Genomic DNA, 20,442 nt, shown 5'->3' with positions numbered 1-20,442 from the left:
GTTCGAGTATTTTCAAAACATTTTCAAAACATTAGATTTTACCATCTTTCGTATATAAGGATTACAACAGTAGAATTTTACATTTATTAGATTATTTACCATCTTTAGTATATAAGGATTATCATTGTATATCTAATTTGCTGCTCAATAAACAATATATATATATATATATATATATATATATATATATATATATATATATATTTAGAAAATATATATAAATTGATATGACGGTAAAACATTGACATCTCTATTCATCAAAGAATTCTGAAATAATGCTTCCACAAAAATATTAATCAGCCAAAACTAGTAATAAGAACCATTATTAATAAATGAGCACCAATTTATTGCATTAGAATGAAGGATCATGTGAATACTGGAGTAAGTCAGCTTTGCCATCACAGAAATAAATTTCATTTTTAAGTATATTGATATAGAAAATTGTTTGAAATTGTAATAATATTTCACAATATTCAATATTACATTATAATAACAATTAGACTATTATACTGCTTAAATTTGCTAGTGATAATGATCGCAGTATTATTACAGTATAGTTCATCAACATTTAAGGCCTCTTTTTTTTTTTCTTTGTGTGACGCTGTGTTTCCCTTCCAGCGCTGTCCAAGGCCTCAAAAGAGGTGCTGCACAGCAGAAATCTCAAGCAGCTGCTGGAGGTGGTGCTGGCATTCGGCAACTACATGAACAAAGGACAGAGAGGCAACGCTTACGGCTTCAAAATCTCCTCACTCAACAAGATTGCAGACACCAAGTCCAGCATCGACAAGTGAGAAGATGCGAATAAAAACCAAACAAAGCCCATCATCACTTCCAGCTTTTCCATTCACGCATTTAACGTGGTCCTTGTCCCACTGCAGGAACATCACTCTCCTACACTACCTGATTACCATTTTGGAGAAGAAGTACTCCAAAGTCATGATCTTCTCCGAGGAGCTGCAGAACGTGCCTGAAGCTGCAAAAGTAAAGTAGGTATATCTGCGGGGTTGCTGGTGTGCGCTTCTATCGTCAGCTTCGCGATTTACAGGCCTTCAGGGTCTACTTGTGCTAAATGGATTTTGGAAATAGTTTTTGCGGTGTCACTCCCGCCCACCGCTGGGCTTAAATCCATGCTGTGGGTCATACAAGCTTTTGGTTACTCACATATGCAGAGCGAAACCCTAAATTATAGCTGGAGGAAATGGGGCCCTCGCCTCTCCTGGCTCCTGGGTGCATGCATGCCGCCGGAGCTGAGAGAGCTCCACTCGATGACCTCCGGAGATCTGCGTGCCGCTGTGAAGTGCGCGCCAGCATATTTGGGCCAAATTGTGAGCGATACGCTTGTGACACTCTCGCCCTTTAGAAAATGGTTTCTAATTTTGTGTCACTGCCTTAACGGGACGATTCAAGTGTATACAGTAGAAAGGCCGCTAAAATACTTTTTAGTCCCGCCGGCGAGACTAATGTAATCATGCTCGGTCGACAAAGTGAAGTCACAAGACCGTGATCTCATTTGAGCGGGTCGAAAGAATGAAATAAAGGATCCTGTTTGTTTGACTCGCTCTGTAAGTCCAGTGTCGTTTATTCAGCAAATAAAAATATGTTCCAGGGTCGCAAGGTACAGTGAGTCTGACTGGCCGGTCGGCGAGAGCGGACAGGTTTTGCCGTAATCGTGTCTCTGTGTGTACGTTGATGGTTCAGTCTGTTACAATAGGCTTTTTGTGTGGAGGGAGGAGTAAAGGCTGCACAGATTGAAGACAAGCGGCTGTCGGTCCTGCTGAGGTCATTTGTGTAGCTAAGAATAGCTCGGCTCGAAACGGAGTCGTTTATAAGCATTATATGCAGCATCTGACTAATGGAGTCACTTTAGCGCTGTCACGGGGGTTAAAGTTCAGATAGACCCCTCTCAGGCGTATCTGTGCTTCTTATCAGTGTGACCTGTTTGGGTAAAAGGCTAAAAACGGTCAGGCTGCATGGCATGTGGGGATTTTTGTTATTTTTGTTGGCCATATATTTAAAAAATATATATAATTTAACTTGTTTTATGTACCAACATTAAGAAAGACAAATAAATAATGTAACAAATGTATTGCTTATTGTTAGTTAATTAAATGCATTAACATTTAATTGTAGCCGTTTTGAAATCTAATATGACAAGTACAATACATTTATGGAAAATGAAACAAAAAAAGTGTATAAAAGAAATGCTGCAAATATGCCAGTTACCAGCTTTCTCTCATATTTTAACTATTAAATACAAATTATATTCAATAGTTAAATATAAAAAAAAAATTCCAATTGTTTCACAACATTCAGATGTTCTTAGTATTGAATTTATTTAGCTAAAAATAAGAAAAATGTGCAGTAAAATAGGAATTTAGAATGGAAGTGTGAAATTACTATTATTATTATTATTTTTTTTTTTACTTGAAATTAAACTAATTGCCAATTTTTTATAACATATTTCTGTACCCCTTTGTTACAGATTTTGCAGTAGACTGACTAAATAAAGTTTTTATATAACTTCTCAGCTTCATTTCCAAAGTGTGAAAGTTTACCCCAATCTACTGTAGAAATGCTTTCTTGTTTAGACACAAAATGAGTCTAATCTCTGATTGTGTCTTTTCAAGCATGACTGAACTGGAGAAGGAGATCAATCACCTTCGCAGTGGCTTGAGGAGCGTAGAGAGCGTAAGTGCTGCATGTTTCCTTCCTTTTTCAGGCTCAAAAGCGAATCGTATACACAGTTTCTGTCTCTCGCGCAGGAGCTAGAATTCCAGAAGAAGCGTCCTCAGGAGTACGGAGATAAGTTTGTGTCGGTGGTCAGCCAGTTCATCACAGTGGCTAGTTTCAGCTTCTCTGATGTCGAGGACTCCCTCAGCGAGGCCAAAGAACTGGTGAGTGCGTGTCGGACTGCATTTGTTTGTTTGAGTGCGTGTCTTTTAAGATGCACATCCTGGTGCCCAGCTGGAGAAACAGGCTGGACGTCCTGCCGCGTGCAGGAGCTGACCTTCAACCTCTCGCTGTGAACGCTTCCTATGTAGCGACCCTGGCACTTTCACTGGCCTCTGGGGGCCCCTCAGGACACAGAGAAGGGAGCTGAATATATAACTCTTATTGCTTTCGAGAGGTCCATCTGTGCAAAGGGAGGCAGGCAGTTGTTAACACACACGATATACAGTATCTTTCAGTCGTGTGAGGGGAAATGGGTATATAAAATGTCATGGTTTTCTTTTTACGTGGTTTTTAAAAGGCACTGTGCGTCAAATTCACGATACTGGGATTTTAATACAGGATCGTGAATGTTTCGAATGTTAAAATCTCTCATAAAAGGGAAAGCCCACGTTTAAGTTAGAAATGTAGCCTACTCTTTGTGTTAATGTTGGCTTTATATTTATATGATATAGTATTTAATACATAAAGATATTGTTTAATAAATATGATAAATTATTAAATCACGTCACAACATTTTATAACCTAAACTAACTGTTATTTTGGTATTAGTTATATACTATAATAATATTTATTAATATATGTCTTTTGATTTTGTTAGATTATTGTTTAAATTTTAGTTTTTTGTTTTAGTAATTGTACACTTAAGCTTATTTCATATTTTAGTTTTATAATTTAATATTTTTTGTTTTTCAGATTTGTTTAAATCACAGAAAATTATTTGTTAATACCACCACAGCAAATTATTAGATATTTTAAGTGTTACCGACCTAACTTTATAGTACACAGGGGTCCTCTTTATGGTATTGTTTTTTTTCTCTCTTTCAAATATTAATAAAACTTTTTTTTTCATTACTTGTTAAAATATTTTTTCTAATGAATAATTTTAATAGGTTATGCCAAAATACTTATTTTTTTTTATTTTAGCCTTTTTCTTTAGAATGCTGTCAGGTAAAACTGCATGTCCCCTATGCATATAGCATTTTAATGCACATGGCTTAACAGAGAGGACCTGCACATAAATGCACAATAACACGCCACATGCACTATGATGTATCTCCAACCCAACCTAGGCCTCCTGTCTGAAGTCTGAGACAGATAAGAGGAGATATAAAAGCAGGGCAAAGGAGAAATAAAAATATGCCCCTTGGCTCAGACACATACAGGCCCATGGAGGAGCCGTTCCATATGGCAGTGATAAAGACACATCAAAGGCATTGTGGGAAGACTAGGCCTCCTCCCCTGTGGTGAGACGGCACGAGGCAGCAGCAGTGCCATGGCAAGACTCCAGTCCCCTGTGTTTAGGCTGTAATCAGTCACTGGAGAAATCTGGGTTAACAAGACCACTTTATGCTCGGCTACCGGTGACCGGATAACTAGCAGTGCGTCACACACTTCAGTTACTTCACTTACCAGAAGTTCATTAGACCCCCAGAGTTTATGCTACCGTCTGCTTTCACTACAGTTTGTCGTTCCTCCTGGTCTACACTTTCTTTGCACTGTAAAACATTCTTTATATATATATTTTTTTATATAATATTATTATGAATGCATAGTAAAATCTAATTCTTTGACAAATTGAATATTGTTGTAGCAAACTATGCTGTAAATGACACAACAACACAGTAACGTTATTTAGCAACATTGTTCCGTTTCAAGAAAATTAATGAATACATTTATGCATCATATTTATCGTATTATCATCTTACAATTTTTATGGTAATTTTACTATCTTTTTTTTAAACTGACAATTGTGTCTCAGCTGCATCATGGAGCAATTTATTAATATTACAATACCAAACCAGTAATTTATAGCTATAAAAAATAAAAATAGTACACACAGAATGTTGAAGTATTCATGTTCATGTCATTACTCTGAAATGGCTTTCATATGAGCAGCGCTTCTGTTCTCCAGTTCTTCAAGGCCGTCAAGCACTTTGGTGAAGAAGCTGATAAGATGCAGCCTGATGAGTTCTTTGGGATATTCGACCAGTTCTTGCAGTCCTTCTCCGAGGCCCGTCAAGAGAACGAGAACATGCGCCGACGCAAAGAAGAGGAGGAGCGCAGGGCACGAATGGAGGCTCAGGTCTGTGAAGTTTTGGAAATTAAGTAATCTCAATATCATTTATTTATCCATACATATTCAAGACTTTTTTTTGTTTTTAAAAGAAGCCTCATATTCTGATCAAGGCATCAGCATATTAGAATGATTTCTGAAGGATCACGCGATACGTAGGACTTATGGGTGTATTGTCATTAGATTTTAACACTGTTACAACATTTATAGCACAAACAAAACAAAGAAGGCATTGTTTGGTAGGTTGCCAAGTTATATGGTTATTGTAATTGTAAATTAGTAACAATAGCTAGCTATTGTTATTGAACGAAATGAGGAACCGTAGCGTGCATTTTGATAGGAAAGCATGACAAATATGGAAAATAAGGGAAAAACATACGCAAAACATTTGCCTTCAGGACCTTTACTCAAACGAAGCGCGCTAACCGAGCAAACGCACCGGAGTTCGTTTTAATTGAACCAAACATGACAAGTGTGAACACACCCTGAATCATCTGATGCATCTGCTGCAATACTATCATAACGCAATAATACTCATCTCTTTATTCTTCACCCATTCGCCGCTAAATCTGCCATCGTCTTTTTGATGTCTTTCAGCTCAAGGAGCAGAGGGAGAAAGAGAAGAAGGCTCGAAAAGCCAAAGAGAACGGAGAGGACGACGGGGGCGAGTTTGACGACCTGGTGTCGGCTTTGCGTTCTGGAGAGGTTTTTGATAAAGATCTGTCGAAGATGAAGCGCAATCGCAAACGCATCAACAGCCAGACGTCAGACACCGGCAGGGAGCGTCCAATTACCAAGCTTAACTTCTGAACGGCGGTCAAGCAGACCAACCACTGAGACTCATTTCATTACAACCAAACAACCTCCCCGTGGTGGTGAATGTCTGGAAGACACTCATTATCTCCTCTCCTCAGATTAAACTCAACCCCGGGTAGCGGAGGAAAGCATGTTTACCCAAAGACGGTCAGCTCATCATGCGTCATGTGACTGTAATGGGAAGCCTGTCTAAGTGCAGAGAGAAAAGACTCTCAAAAAAATTAAGAGTACGGCTGCCAAATGAATCTAATTTAATGATTTGCTTTATCAAGAGTGCTGGAGCACCAGGATATTATCAGAGATTGAGATAACTGGGTTTGCTGATTGGATATGAATCAGAAACTCAGCCTCATTTGTTCACTTGTCAACCCCATTTTTTCTTACTGTAACCAAACAAATGGCCAAAAAATGAGTCTTGGCATGCTAAAGCGTCACTCATCTGAACTCCTCCGTTTCTTGCTTTTCTGACCGATTCAAAATGGGAATAGGTGTTATTTAAAGATTCAATGACAAGTGTCTGTACATAGGTCACTGAAAAAAAGCTGTAAAGTGACTGTACACCTTTAAGAAAAGGATTTTGCCCTTTTGACAAAAGGTGTTTTTTTTTTTTTTTTTTTTTTTTATACATATAGAGTGTTTTAAAGGAATATTACTGACATTAATAACCAGGGCTGTGGGATGCTTTTTCAGAAAGAAGACTGCATTGTGATATCCGGTACAGGCAGACTGGGAATGATTTTTTTAAAAGGTGTGTTTTTAGGGGCCTCTGGAGCCCATGTTGTCTTAAACACTGTGGACGGTCATTGTACAGACTCTATGCAGTTTCTGATGTCAAGTGTTGGTCTCACTGTTTGAGGAGTTTTCATGTGAAATGTACTCATATTTAAAATGATCTGTAAGTAACTGGATCAAAGCAATACTCTTCTTCCCTTACGTTCTTCCTTTTTTTTTTTTTTTTTTATCAGCAGCCTAGTCGTATGGTGTAACAAAGTTTCCTTTTCAGTGTAAGTTTCCTCCATTGGACTTTTATAATTTAAGGAAAACACAACCTTCCATTGTAAGATGAATCATAAGAGAATAAATAGAAGAATCTGAGTAGTATTTTCTATGATGTTGTCAATTTAAGTGTCATCTGATTTGTAGTGAATGGTAATTCAAAAAAAGTAAAAAAAATAATAATGAAAAGAATTGAAGTTTAATAATCAGATGCTTTTTTTTTTGTTAAAAACGACTATATACATATATTTAAAAAATTCACCACAAGTAAATCATCAAGTAGGCGTTAATCCCACACACTCCTATAAATCACATTTTGATACGTCTCGGTTATGCGGTCCTTTTCAGGCAAAAAAAAAAAACAGTATCACCATATTGTTCCTGTGGTCAGATGATGTCCCCTGGTGGGCATTATTAACAATTACAATGTCAAAACCTGCATTTGCGATATTTACAACAGTTCACCTCTACTTAAATACTTTATCTTCAAAAATCATATATATATATATATATATATAGTTAGTGAAAGTGAATCAACACAATATAAGTCATCAAACATTTATTCAACGTCTAATCATGGTTTCCTTTGTAAAGAGCCTATATCAGAAGACTCACATATGCTCTTGAGCTCAGAAAATCTGTCTTACACTGTACCTGCAAGCAGAAGCAGAAATATCAGTTGTAAGCGTTAGGTCAGCGCAGGAGAAAGCCTCCTCTCAGAGGATCATTGGTCTCTTGGGTGAAGCTGGCCACGCCGCTGTAGTGAGCATGACCTTCGACCTCCACTACCACAGCCCTGAAGTCCCCACACGTGGTCTCCTTCAACAACAGACCAGCTACGTTTACTGGTTTTGTGGAAGAATATTTAAACTAAAACTACATTACCAGAACTAGACCCTAAAATGGTTTGTATTTTGTACAGGTACCTCTATTGCTTTTCCTGTAAACACTGATCCTGTAGCTCCGCTCTCAAAACGTCTGGTCTGGTTGAGTTCGATCAGGCCTTTATGGTACTGAAGAGCAATACGAGCAGTGACGCCTGACCCCGTAGGGCTTCGGTCCACCTGACAACCCATATAACAAACCTCAATACCAATCAAACCATTTCATATTTGGATGAACAGTCCTCATTTCTGTTGTGCTGTATATGGATTCATAACTGGTTTTACCTGTGCATCAGCAAACACACACACATTGGCTGTGGGCTCTTCAGAAAAAGCATCTTTGCCGTCAGTAAGGATTGTGCCGTAGAGGAAGGCCAGATCCTCGCTGACTGGATGGTACAGCTTTACCTAGAGTCATTACAACAGGTCGGTCAATTATGCAAATGATCATACAAATTACAGATTAGTGAAACACAATATTGAATCAAGTAGGTTTATGTTTCTTTCACTTGCCAAACAAATCTTTAAATCTCAAGAGTCAGATAAGGTTATGTTATAAATATTTTTAAAAGTTTTTTTTTTCCCCTAATTAGCTTTATTTGTTTAAAGTTCTACTAATTTTTAGTTTTTCAGCTTCAACCTGCAATTAATTGATGCAACATTTTTAATTTTATTTTTACATTTAAGTAATATTTCTATGTTATTTCGCGTCATTTCAATGAACAGAAATGATTTCACAGCTAGTTTTAGTAAAAAAAAAAAAAAAAAAAAAGCATTCACCTGGGATTTGACATCATCGCTCACAGCTTTATTTTTTTTTAAAGTTCTACTAAGTTTTAGTTTCTGAGCTTCAACCTGCAATTAATTGCTGATGCAACATTTCGATTTTGTTTTTATTTAAGTAATATTTCTATTTTATTTCAGGTCAGTTCAATGAACAGAAATGATTTCACAGCTAGTTTTAGTAAAAAAAAAAAAAAGCATTCACCTGGGATTTGACAGCATCGCTCACAGCAGTGGCTGCATCCACCAGATCTCTGGTTTTGGACTTCTTCACATCTAATCCAAATTTCTCAGCACTCACAAAAGCATAAAGAGCTCCGCCATAACTGATGTCTACATTAATGGACCCATATCCCGGTACCGAGACACTCACATCTAGAAAAACAAGCATGGCAAAGAAAACGGTTGGAGTATTTTTAATTGAACTTGCAAATGTTTTATGGTCTCACCTGTAGCGAAAGCGAAGGCTGGCACACTGTGGAATCTGACAGCTCCGGTTCTCCCGTTGGAATACTGTGTGAAGGCCTTCACTAAGCCACAAGGGCAGTGTATGTTTATCTGCGTCTCCGGTGAAGCGGGCGCTTTAATCAAGCCGTAATCCACCGCAAAGCGCCCGAGAGCAATGACAGCGTGGCCGCACATGGTGCTGTACCCTTCGTTGTGCATAAACAAGACGCCGAGATCAGCCTCTGCTAACTCACTTCGGACCAGCAGGGCTCCGTACATATCGTAGTGGCCGCGCGGCTCCAACATCAACACTTTGCGGAGGTGATCGAGATGCTCTCTCACGTAGCGTCGTTTGGCAAGGACGGTGTCGCCCTTCACCTCTGGATAGCCGCTCAGGATAATGCGCAGCGGCTCTCCGCCTGTGTGCATGTCCACTACTGAGAGCACAGGGCCCGAGTGAGGGGGCAGCTTTGGGAACTCCATAGAGCACTCTGTAGTGAAAAACAAACAAGCAAAAAAACAGCAACATAAACACACTTGAAAGTCAACTGAAACATTATCAATAAAGTGGATCAATGACAATTTGATTTAACATGCAATGATTTTTCACATATTGCAGATGTATGCTAATAAAAATGACCAGGTGTTAAAACTAAATAATTCCATATTGATACATTTCTGTTTAGTTCGGGGTGACTTTCCCCATTCAGATTCCCTTTAATTTTTTTCCTTTTTCTAATGACTGTTATTAATATTTATCACTAAATATGACACATATCTGCACAAATAATAATGTTTTCTTTTCTTAAACCTACCTAGATAATAACTTCACAAAGAGGCGATTACAAAGACAGCTAAAAACATTTAAAGACCAAATAAAATCGTATGATGGACAGTGAATCTCAACTTATTAATCAGGAGGTCAAGTGTACGGTCTTGGTGTGATTCTAGTTATAATCCTCGAATAAATATCGCCCAATCTTTACTAAAACAGAATATTATCATCAGATCTTGACTGAAGAAAAAAGGGCTCAAACGGATCTGCTTTGAATCTACATTGACATTAAACTTGTAACATTGACATTTAACTGTATGTGGAAAAAGGCACCCTTGAGCATTTGTGCTGTCGTACACCAATAGTTTATTAAACCATTATCATATTTTTGAAAGTCATACATTTTGTAAGCATTAAAAGCACATTTTCTTACAAGACGCCATTCAGACCCGTTACCCTAATACAAAAAAAGTCTTAAAGACAGCTGACAGACCTGTGTCTCACTTTAGTTTTACCGAAATTATTTGAGAGATAATTCAAAAAGTACCTTACCGTCACAACTCCACACTGTTGAAAATGATGAGAAAGACAACACGTTTAGTTAAAACAGAAAACCACCCAAAAACTCGAACGTTTAACTAAAAAACCTGCTTGTTTTACGACATTGCAGTATTTTACTTTCCCAAGCTCCAGTTGGAAAGTTGTGCGGCGTCTCTTTATCGCCTCTCTGTGGCCTGGATGAGAATGACATGTATTTCAGTGGTCCTCAACCTTTTTTAGCGAGACTGAAAAAAGGATACATTGAAGAAGCACAGGGAGATATTCCAACGATATTAAAACCGCCACCCTATTGCTCTCCAGGGTCTTAAGTATCTGTGTTGTTTCTACGCGGCTCGGTTGCGCTTTAAACAATAACGGACAAACTTCTGTGTGTCACTGTAATCAACTTTAACTTGATCATCAAAACCGTGCTAACGAGACACTGACTTGTGTAACTATGGCCGACAGCTATAGTTTGTGTAACATGTGGTCGTAGTGTTTGGAGCTGCCGTTCAGTCTGTATTTCAGTCTCTACCTCACCTACAAGAGAGGCGGTGCTGTTATTTGTTTTAAAATTTAACATCAATCATAAAATTAGTGAATTGGAAAAATTATTTTGCGCCCACCCTAGCTTTAAATTATTTTTGCTGGCGAAATAAATTACTATATATATGTATTTATAGTAATGGGTATAAATATACATTTTCTGCCCCCATGTCTTGAAGTCATGATAATTTTAAATGTATTTTAATAGACTGATAATCATGCAGTGAAAGACTGCACTAGCACGCACTATTTTTATTAACCTTCTGTGAGCCACGATTGGGATCCACTTGGTTAAAGTTCAGTAAAAATATGTTTGAAGATTGTTTTTATTATCATTCTGTTTGGTTTTATAAGGTATATATACCTATATACATACCTATATATATATGTGTGTATGTATGTAATCGAGAAGAGGGTAAGAAATGAAAGTATTTTGCCTATTTTTAAATGTAATTTAAATAATTATGTCCAACACAATTCCAAACAAAACAGGAGATTATAAGAACCAAAAACTAATGCTCCCAGAACATTTTAGGAAGCAAAGACTAAAGTTCCCAGAACCTTCCGGGAACCAAGAATTGCTGGTAGGGTTTTTTGCACCAGTGTATTATTATACATTATTATTATTGTATTGGGTATAGGGTATAGGCCTATTTTACAGTACTTTTCGACTAAAAAAATAAATACAAATCCTTACACCCTTTAAAATTAATTTATACCTTTAAAAAGGATGGATTATAAATGCACTCACATAAGAAGAGTTGTTAAGGATCCGTTTTCATTCACATGATGGAGAAACTAACGTGCACAGCACTATCACACTAAAATTAACCCTGAATCTCATCACCATGACTCCAAACTGTTCTATTCTATCTAAACAATTCTATTTCATATGTCACTGTATAGATGTTATTGTAATGTTTGTAGCCTAATGTTCTGTTTCAAAGTTCATGGTTGTTTTGAAAGTGAAATGAGAAAGTAGCAGCCAGGTGGCGCAGTTTTGGCAAACATGAAATATGTCAGATAGTGCAGCAAAAGTCAGAGGTGACTTTTGAAATCCCCGATAAGATGATATGTATCTGATATAAACAGTCTGTAAGAAAACATTTCTGGGTTTACTGAGCGGAGTCAAAACACACCGACGGCAATAAAGGGTCAGGTGACTATTTTTTATCACTGTTTCACTTTTACAAGTATTTTTCAGAAATTATTATTATTATCGACCTCATCTTCTCCTCGCTTTCCCTACATACTGTACACAAATAATATACAATGCACAAATAATAAAAAATAATTAAAAATAGATCACATTCCTCAATGTCGCGATTAAATGGCTCGCTCGAACCGGTTAATAAATAATTCTTTATGACTATTTCGCACTTACAACAACAACACAGATAAAAAAAAATACAAGAGCAAACATTAAGGACAGAACACACAAAAACGTCACACACTCATTAGCGATGGTTCAAACGATTCATGTTTTTGAACCAGTTCGTTAAAAAACGAACCGTTCGATCGAACCGATTCTTTAAAACAATTCGAACACGGCGGAGCTCAGAAAGGTGTGCGTTCTACTTGAAGCTCACGCGGATCGGAGGCGGAGTTAAACCAACTTCAAACAAACCATTGCCGCGACGCCCCGCGCAGCGCTCGTGTTCACCTCCAAACGCTTCCCAAGGTGCAGTTTGGAAAATAATTGAGAGGAATTGTCAGCAGCCCGAGACAGCAACCCGCGTTTATTCATTGTGAGTTTGTAAAGCTTTCTCTATTAAGTGAGTGGTGAACTGCAAGCCACGAATTGTAGCGAAACTTTCATCTTTCTGTCAAGTACGTCGCGCTGCATTAAAACTAACCACAGCATCAGTTCATTAACTTGGCACAGACTGTATAGTTGGTTGTTTCCAAAGAATGATTATTTGATGAAAACTAGATCACTCTGTAGCTGTGAGAGAGCTGACTTGTATTTTGCGCCAGAGTGAAGGTTATTTAGCCTTAAAAGGTTAATCGAAACTAATTAAAGCTTACTTTGTCATCAGTTTCTGGACTTATGGTGCTTTCCAGCTTTTAACTTTTATGTGCATTTCTGCTCAAGCTCATTTATTTCACACTGAATTAATGCAACTATTTGTAACGAAGTTTAGTTTGATACTAGAGTGTTTGATCATTTAAACAAGTAAAGTGACACATAATGTAAGTTTGTTTAACCTCTCCTGTGTAAGTGAACAGCTCAGGTGCAGAGGTCTAAGATGAACAGACTGTACCAAACGCCCCAGGTTTGGTCCCCCACCCCACGTCCCCTGTCTTCTTATTTTTGATGGTGCATGGGTTTAAACAGCACTGCCATTACGTTGAAGTAATCCGATTCTCTCTAGCTGATTTTCGGTGGCATCCCCACCCATGCCTGTATCACACCGCACCTAACAGGTCTTTTCAGAATGAGGCTTTGTCTGGTCTTGCTGTTCCACTAATTAGCTTGGTGTTTTGGGGCTCGGTCATTATACGGATTTGTTTTTGCACGATCACCCTAAAATGTGTTTGTTTAGTTTTGTGAAACCGAAGCCACCTTTGAACGAGTGTCACATTGGTAACCGTGTCCTTGCAATAATAATAACACCACGGGCAGTGTCATCTGATACAGTTTCAGTTGAAGAGGAGCAGTGAGAACCAGGACGTGTATGTCATCTCATGACACTGGGCATTATGAGACCCCACATACAGCTGTACTGTAATGTCTCTTGTGTGGAGGTCATTTGTTGAATGAACATCATTGCACGTAGATGCCCTTTGTTTGACACATCCTAAGTACTTTTAATTGTTGAAAGGGTAACACTTTAAAATAAGGTGTCATTTGTTAACATTCATTACTGTATTAACTAACACGAACAAACAATGACCGGTACATTCATTACAGTATTTGCTCATCTTTGTTAACGTTAGTTTATAAAAATACAAATATTCTTTATGTTTGTTCACAATGCATTAACTAATGTTGAAAAACAAATGCTGAAATTAGCAATAACTTAGGCTGAATAAATGCTGTAGAAGTATGGTTTGTTCTTAGTTGGTTAACTAATGTTGTTAACTAGTGAACCTTATTGGTGTTACAGGTGAAAGCCTGTCAAGATTTTTCACCCAAAAACCAACAAGAAATTATATTTCCATGAAGAACGAAGGCTGTTTTAGGACCATGTAATTGCATTGAATGTGACTATTTTAGTCTATTTTATTGTAATTATTACTAAAATGCTTAATTTATTTTAATTTCATATATAAAAAAATAAAATAATAATAATATATATATATATATATATATATATATATATATATATATATATATATATTATATTATATTAAAAACACACTAAAGGCAATTTTGTAAATACAAAATCTAATCTCTACAGATGCACCCGTGCTTTGTTTAATCTTCGTGTCAGTTACCAGGAATGTAGTATGGATTACAGAAATATTACAGGTGCAGTCTTAGTCTCAAATGCTTATTTAAGGGAATTATGGTAAATGAAGATGATGTTTGCTCATATGCACGATGCATAGTGTAAGTATTAGTCGACACAGAATGAATTTTGCATGTCATCAATCTATCCTATTAATAGCGTCAGATTCCACACCGGTCTTTCTATCTATCTTGCCATTTCTCTTACTCTTCTGTCAGTCAGTCTTTGCACATATGTGGGAAAAAAAGTACGTGGACAGCTGGTAACAATGTCTGTATATTCCCAGTGCTTATTTGCCCTTTTGATGTTAGTGTATTGGCAGCTTGACTGTTTTAGATGGTGAGTCTAAATCTCACCCAGAAACAACAGCTGTGTGTGTGTGTGTGTGTGTACGCGTGCACATGTGCTGAACGAGTGACTGTATTCTAGAATAATCAGGAGTGATTCAAGCAGTGCCCTCTAATGACCATTTAGTAATTTAATAACAAGGTCGAGTGTTCAAAAGTCCTTGACGATGCCACTACCTCTTATACTTTCAAGTAACTCATACATGCTGATATCAATACAAATGAATATGTGCAAGAACAGCTTATTTGAGACCTATTATCAATCTTTTTAGAAGATATTTCTCTTCATTTTGTACTTAATCTTTTAAAATATTTTTTATTTACAAAACAAAAGAGGTTTACATATCATGCTTTTAACAGGAAACAATACAGGTAAGGCAGCTTTAATTTTTTTTTTACGTGGTGTTTGGACTTCTTTTTTTTTTGCCTGACAGATATATGCAAACACAAAAATGCTTATTTTTTTAAATATTAATATTACATTTTATTTTATTATTATTTTTTTGTAGTTTTTGAGAACAACATAATAATAGATAATACATTTAAATGTAATATCATATGTAATTATAAGTATATGATCATTTTGTTATTGTCAATAATAATAATAATAATAATAATAATAATAATAGTCAATATAGTTTTATTGTTATTGTTGTGAACAACAATAAATTGATAATATAAGTTGTATTTAATGCATTTAATACATCATATGACAGTTCATATTGTCAATAACAACAACAACAACAACAGTGTTAATTATTATTGTTGTTATTGTTTATTATTATTATTATTGTAAACAACATAAATTCTAAATGTAATGTCATATATAATATTAACAACAATTGTAATTATTAGTGTCGTCTTATTATTAGTCAAAAAGGTAAAATAATTTCAATTGAATCGCAATTGAAATACCATTTGAGTGTATTAAGCTTGTAACCACTCCTGAATATACAGTAGTCAGTGTAGCATGTCAGTAATGATAATGATCAGATCAAGTCATAAGCCTGTCTGTGTTCATACGTGCATTTATTATGCACTTCCCTCTGAATCGTACTTCCGTCTTGATTCACTTAATAACTTACTGTTCTGTATTCATTTATGAGACGTTATTGGCATTGTGCGTGGGTTTGGAATATGATTAGCCTAATCTCCACAGGACAATTCCTCCTTTGCTTTCCTTCTTCACAATTGGTTTTCATGAGCCCTTTCTTCCCCAAACTAATTCACAGCACCATTACAATTATTAGCGTGATTAATGTAAGAGTCCGTCGATGGAGCTCTTTATGTTGTTTGTAGTATTTGAGCCTAATAATCTGTAAAGAAAGGGCCGACCTTTTGTGCCGTATGAAACCGTTCACGTTCTCGTATTTGCCAAGTAGCGCCCAATCAGTCTCTGATCAATGTCAAAACACTGTGTTTATCATAACAGTAGTTTTCTGTGTTTGTTATTGTTCTCATCATTTCAGTGGGAATGAGTGTGTGAGAGTGTGGAAGCAGCAGTAATGGCGTCAGGGGGAGAAAGCAGCGCTCCTGCAGAGGACGAGGGGGGCGTCCCACTGGACATTGATGATGTACACTTACTCTTACAAGGTCAGTTATTTTTACCTACTTCATCTTCATTTGATGAGTCTAAGTCTTCAATAATATTTCAGACCTGGTCAAATTTGATATGCCATTTAGCGATTTTAATGGGAAAGACCCAACAAAGAAAATCTATGTGATATAATTTTGAATGAAGTTGAAATGGGGTGAGACTTTAAAGCATCCGCATTGCATATATATATATATATATATATATATATATATATATATATATATATTTATATATATATATATATATATATATATATATATATATATATATATATATATACTGCCGTTCAATACTTTAGCATCTGAGACTTGTTAGCCTCAACTTTGACGTGAAATGTAGAGTTATTGCACACAAAGTGGGTGATTGAACATTATCTTATTTTCATAAAAGTTTTTACCAGATGGCCAGCAATCTTAAATTCTAGTATTATCTTTTTTTTAGGTTATAGAAATATAGGTTTTTACTCGTGAGAAGCTGAAGAATTACTGGTCAAAAATGTTTTATGAACAGTATGAAAAAAATGTAAATAAAAAAGTAAAGTTTAATAAAAATTATATATAAATGATGCTTTTACTAGATTAGATTCCATCCCCTTTATTTCTTTACTTGAATCGTAAAGAAATGCTTAAAAATGAATTAGGAGTCATTTACTGAAAGGATCTACTTGTGTCTACTGACTAAAGAATCGATCGCAAGATAAATGAGCTTATCACCACCTGAGGCGAATTATTTGACATTGTATTTGTTCTACAGTCTCTTTCCCGTTTGTCTCCTCTTTTGGAGGTTTAGGGCGGAATCCAGACGACGAGTGGGAATCGTAAACTGTTGACTCACCAAGTTTTCAAACAAAAACATGTTTTGGGAGGGTGTGCAAGACGTTAATCGTAAAAGTAACCCGTTTCACTTTTTCTAGAACCTGTTTATCACTAACCTGAGTAAACATGATCTACACAGTTACTTTAACCCACCAACTTTATAGTTTTAATGCAATTTCTGCACCATCAAACAAATTGCAAAAATAATGTTTACCCAGAAACTTTCCCTCTCTGCTATTGGTCGGCCAAACTGCAAATCTCACCTAAAACGCGTCATGAAAGCAATAGCCTGTTTAATTTCTTCTGTGATGATTATTCATTTTATGGTTCATTTACCAGCTTTCCTTAACTGTTTTATAAAACCAAATCCCCTTGAAGACCTTTGAAGCTGAACTTGTTGGTGTCTCTTCTTTCATTTCCTCTGTGTCATGTGTCTCAGCGTTCCTGTCAGTTTAAACGATTGGTGTGTGTGTGTGTGTGTGTGTGCGTGCGCGCTGGGTTCGCTTCAGACAGCCTTTGCTCACTGGTTTGGCGTTGCCAGGCAGCCGAGTGTTTGCTGTGACGACAGGCCAGTCTTAAAGAGAGACAGCTTGTCTGAAGTGGTGTTTGAGTGACGTCACATGTTTGTCTTTTGTGCTTCTGACATCTGGAGAAAGATCACTACATTTTATGAATGTAATGAGTTCTGTTGGAATGTATGTTGTATCGTTTTGATGCCGTATACAAAGGCCTTCCCCAATTTATAAAGCTTTTTGTTGTAATTTAATTAAGTTGTATTTCTTGTAATTAATTTTTATTTAAGTTTTAGTTATTTTAGTATAGTAAAATGAGAAATTAGTAGCTTAATTAGCTTAAATAATGTTTTTTTTTTTTTTTTTTTCTTCATAAGTTTAATTTCAAGTATTTTTTTTTTTTGCTGTAATAACTTCAACTTCATTTGTAACTAATGTATAACAACCCAGAGTGAAACCAAATCGCTCTAGGGCCAGTAATCCATTTTTCTGGTGGGGGAAAAAAAAAAGTTATTTTAGTTTTTTTTTTATATCGATTAGTTAATTTGATATTTTTAATTTATTTATTCATTGGTTTATTTTCTTTTAATCTAATTTCATTAAAATGTTTTTTATTTATCTAATTAATTAATTAAAGTCCCAAATCCCCCTGATCTCCATTGTTAATTAAAACATATGGATTTATATTGCTGCGTGTCTTGTGGAAACATCATTGTACAGCAGTTAAGTGCATTTGTTGCTGTGCAAACAGGATGTCCGTTGTCTTATGGGCCAGCGCTCATATCAAGATGAATTACTGACTCAGCCTGTTGGATCTTGTCCCATGAAACGAAATGAACATCTCCTATTGAGGGAAAGGCCCAGTCTGCCTTTTATAGCATGGGAAGAAGTTTAAATTAAATACAACTGTGATGGGACGGGGCGCTGGTTAAGCCGACTGAGCATCTGCATTGGCGTTCAGGGAAACACTAAATGGGGGAAAATTTCATGCAGAGACGAAAGAACATGGTGTCTCTCAAAACGTTGTTTGAGGTGGCAGCCATTGGCGGCTCAGAGATGGGTAAGTCGAGCCAGGTTTCCAGCGGTCATGCCATGTTCTCGGCTTATAAATAGTTATGTATGAAGACATGCTGTGTTTTTGAAGTGCTATAAAACAGAAAGCCCCAGAGCTGTTTTCTGGCAAGATGTGTACATTCTTTTGCGTAGATGTATTCTCATTGTGCTCATACAGTTTCCTGCACATACATACACAGCTTTAACTGAGTTTGGTCCAGGAATATATCCTGTCTGATGATGTTATTTTATTAACAGTGGAACAAGAGCAGATCCAGAAGAGGACGTTCACGAACTGGATCAATGCACAGCTCTCCAAGGTACACCGAGAACATCTCATAACTTACTGTAATGACTCTAGAAGAGTTAGCCGAATTGCTGACTCACTGATCAGCAAGGAAGGACTGTTCTGCTCCGTCTGTCTTTGAGCATTGCATATGGCAACGATCTTGATTTATTTATAGTTTCTCGCCCGGCAGCGGTGCACTTCAGCAGACTGTAACATGAGCCATTTTGCCCGGCATCCAACCAATACTTGGCTGCGTTTTAAACCCAAGCGCTCCTAAACCTCCTGCAAGTGATAACCTGTGTATAGCTAGAGTTGCATAATTTTACATCAGATTAACCCTTTGGTGCATTAATTACTATTTAGAAATCACTAAATATCAATACCCATCAGTATACTCCAAAAGAAGATTATAAAAAATATACCTTTGTGTGTCACCACGGTCGTCTGTCAATTTGTATTGCGTTTATAAATGAAATAATATCATAAAAAGAAAAGTCATATTGAATGAATTATGATCTAAACGTCCACCATTTGCAGTTAAATTTGTATTTAAATAAAAGCTACATGAAATAAAATTAATTTAATTGTATTTTTAGTGGAAAAACTTTCTTTAAATTTAGACAAAATGTTATAAGGGCTTGTGTACCTTTTTATATGCTTTTGGTTGAACATATACATCAGGCTATTATTACTTTTAAAGAAATAATTCACCCAAAAAATGCTGGTAATCAAACAGTTGATGTTGAACACAAAAGATCCATTGAAGAATGCTGGTAATCAAACAGTTGATGGTCCTCCATTGACTTCAACAGTATTTCTTTCATCACTGTGGAAAACAACAGTGACCAAGAATTGTTTGGTTCTTTATAATTGTTCAAAATATGTGTTCGACATGAGAAAGAAACTATAGATGAATGACATGAGGGTGGGTAAATGATGACAAAATCAACATTTTGGGGTGAAATTTGCCTTTACATACAGAGCTTATACTCAGACTCAGAGGAAAAAAAAACAGATAATATACTGATGTGTGTTTCAGAGGAACCATCCAACTGTTGTCCAGGATCTGTTCTCAGATCTTCGAGATGGGACTCGACTGCTCGACCTACTGGAGGTGATGAGTGGCCAGCGTTTGGTGAGTGCTGAATATCACCGTCATATCCCTGAGAATCAACCAAGTATTTGTTTATACTGAATCGTTGAAACGTTTAAAAATGCAGCTTACAGTAGAGTTTGTTTGTTTCTCTGTAGAAGCGCGAGCGGGGTCATGGTGTGTTTCAGCAAAGAGGCAACCTCGAGACCGCTTTGAACTTCTTGAAGCATAAATCAGTATGTTTCCATCTGTTATTTATTATATTAACATTTATATACAAATAACAATCAACTGTTTACATCCTCTTAGATCAAGCTGGTGAACATAAACATCCCAGACATCATAGAGGGGAAACCTTCCATCATTCTGGGCCTGATATGGACCATTATTCTGCACTGTCATGTGAGTATAACAGTGAAGACTCTATGGGCCAATGGCATACATTTAGCCTCTGTTGTCTTAAGAACT

General features: G+C 36.5%; 3 protein-coding genes across 13 annotated transcripts in view; 2 read left to right on the top strand and 1 right to left on the bottom strand.

The window, feature by feature from the left end:
* daam1b (dishevelled associated activator of morphogenesis 1b) overlaps positions 1-6,937 on the top strand; it is a 64,087-nt gene extending 57,150 nt beyond the window's left edge. The window contains 6 exon segments of the mRNA XM_043236625.1: positions 619-787; positions 879-986; positions 2,628-2,688; positions 2,763-2,894; positions 4,865-5,035; positions 5,624-6,937. Coding sequence (XP_043092560.1) covers positions 619-787; positions 879-986; positions 2,628-2,688; positions 2,763-2,894; positions 4,865-5,035; positions 5,624-5,836 — 854 coding nt within the window. The 3' untranslated portion in view covers positions 5,837-6,937.
* On the bottom strand, positions 4,902-11,764 carry LOC122342653 (trans-L-3-hydroxyproline dehydratase). Of its 3 annotated transcripts, XM_043236627.1 has the most exons (8): positions 11,565-11,764; positions 10,280-10,294; positions 8,955-9,443; positions 8,711-8,880; positions 8,008-8,130; positions 7,765-7,902; positions 7,493-7,657; positions 4,902-5,037 (listed from the first exon to the last, which is right to left on the bottom strand). In XM_043236627.1, exons 3-7 carry the CDS (start codon positions 9,433-9,435, stop codon positions 7,532-7,534), a joined length of 1,038 nt encoding a protein of 345 aa, XP_043092562.1. In that variant the 5' UTR covers positions 9,436-9,443; positions 10,280-10,294; positions 11,565-11,764; the 3' UTR covers positions 4,902-5,037; positions 7,493-7,531. The 3 variants fall into 3 exon arrangements, with proteins under 3 accessions (XP_043092562.1, XP_043092561.1, XP_043092563.1); XM_043236626.1 differs by lacking the exon at positions 10,280-10,294; XM_043236628.1 differs by lacking the exon at positions 11,565-11,764 and having other exon boundaries at positions 10,280-10,299.
* Positions 11,765-12,441: 677 nt separating this feature from the next.
* Positions 12,442-20,442, top strand: part of LOC122343418 (nesprin-2) — a 71,738-nt gene continuing 63,737 nt past the window's right edge. For 5 of the 9 annotated variants that reach the window (XM_043237871.1, XM_043237867.1, XM_043237870.1 and 2 more), the window contains exons 1-6: positions 14,810-14,987; positions 16,085-16,208; positions 18,851-18,912; positions 19,921-20,016; positions 20,133-20,210; positions 20,284-20,376. In XM_043237871.1, coding sequence (XP_043093806.1) covers positions 16,121-16,208; positions 18,851-18,912; positions 19,921-20,016; positions 20,133-20,210; positions 20,284-20,376 — 417 coding nt within the window. In that variant the 5' untranslated portion in view covers positions 14,810-14,987; positions 16,085-16,120. Of the gene's footprint in view, positions 12,562-14,809; positions 14,988-16,084; positions 16,209-18,466; positions 18,600-18,850; positions 18,913-19,920; positions 20,017-20,132; positions 20,211-20,283; positions 20,377-20,442 lie in introns of those variants that run through there. The other 4 variants (XM_043237873.1, XM_043237872.1, XM_043237865.1 and 1 more) reach the window with 2 other exon arrangements.

Source organism: Puntigrus tetrazona, chromosome 4 (genome assembly GCF_018831695.1).
Source record: "Puntigrus tetrazona isolate hp1 chromosome 4, ASM1883169v1, whole genome shotgun sequence".
Lineage (NCBI taxonomy): Eukaryota > Metazoa > Chordata > Actinopteri > Cypriniformes > Cyprinidae > Puntigrus > Puntigrus tetrazona.
Note: the sequence above shows the minus strand (reverse complement) of the source record. Positions and strands in the feature narration are given on the sequence as shown.

What these genes read in the sequence shown, in the direction of transcription:
- LOC122342653 (XM_043236627.1), bottom strand. Translation starts at nt 9,435, where the DNA reads ATGGAGTTCCCAAAGCTGCCCCCTCACTCGGGCCCTGTGCTCTCAGTA. An exon ending in AGCCTTCGCTTTCGCTACAG is followed by an intron (nt 8,881 to 8,954) that starts GTGAGACCATAA and finishes TTGTTTTTCTAG; the next exon opens with ATGTGAGTGTCTCGGTACCG. An exon ending in GTGTGTTTGCTGATGCACAG is followed by an intron (nt 7,903 to 8,007) that starts GTAAAACCAGTT and finishes ATGGGTTGTCAG; the next exon opens with GTGGACCGAAGCCCTACGGG.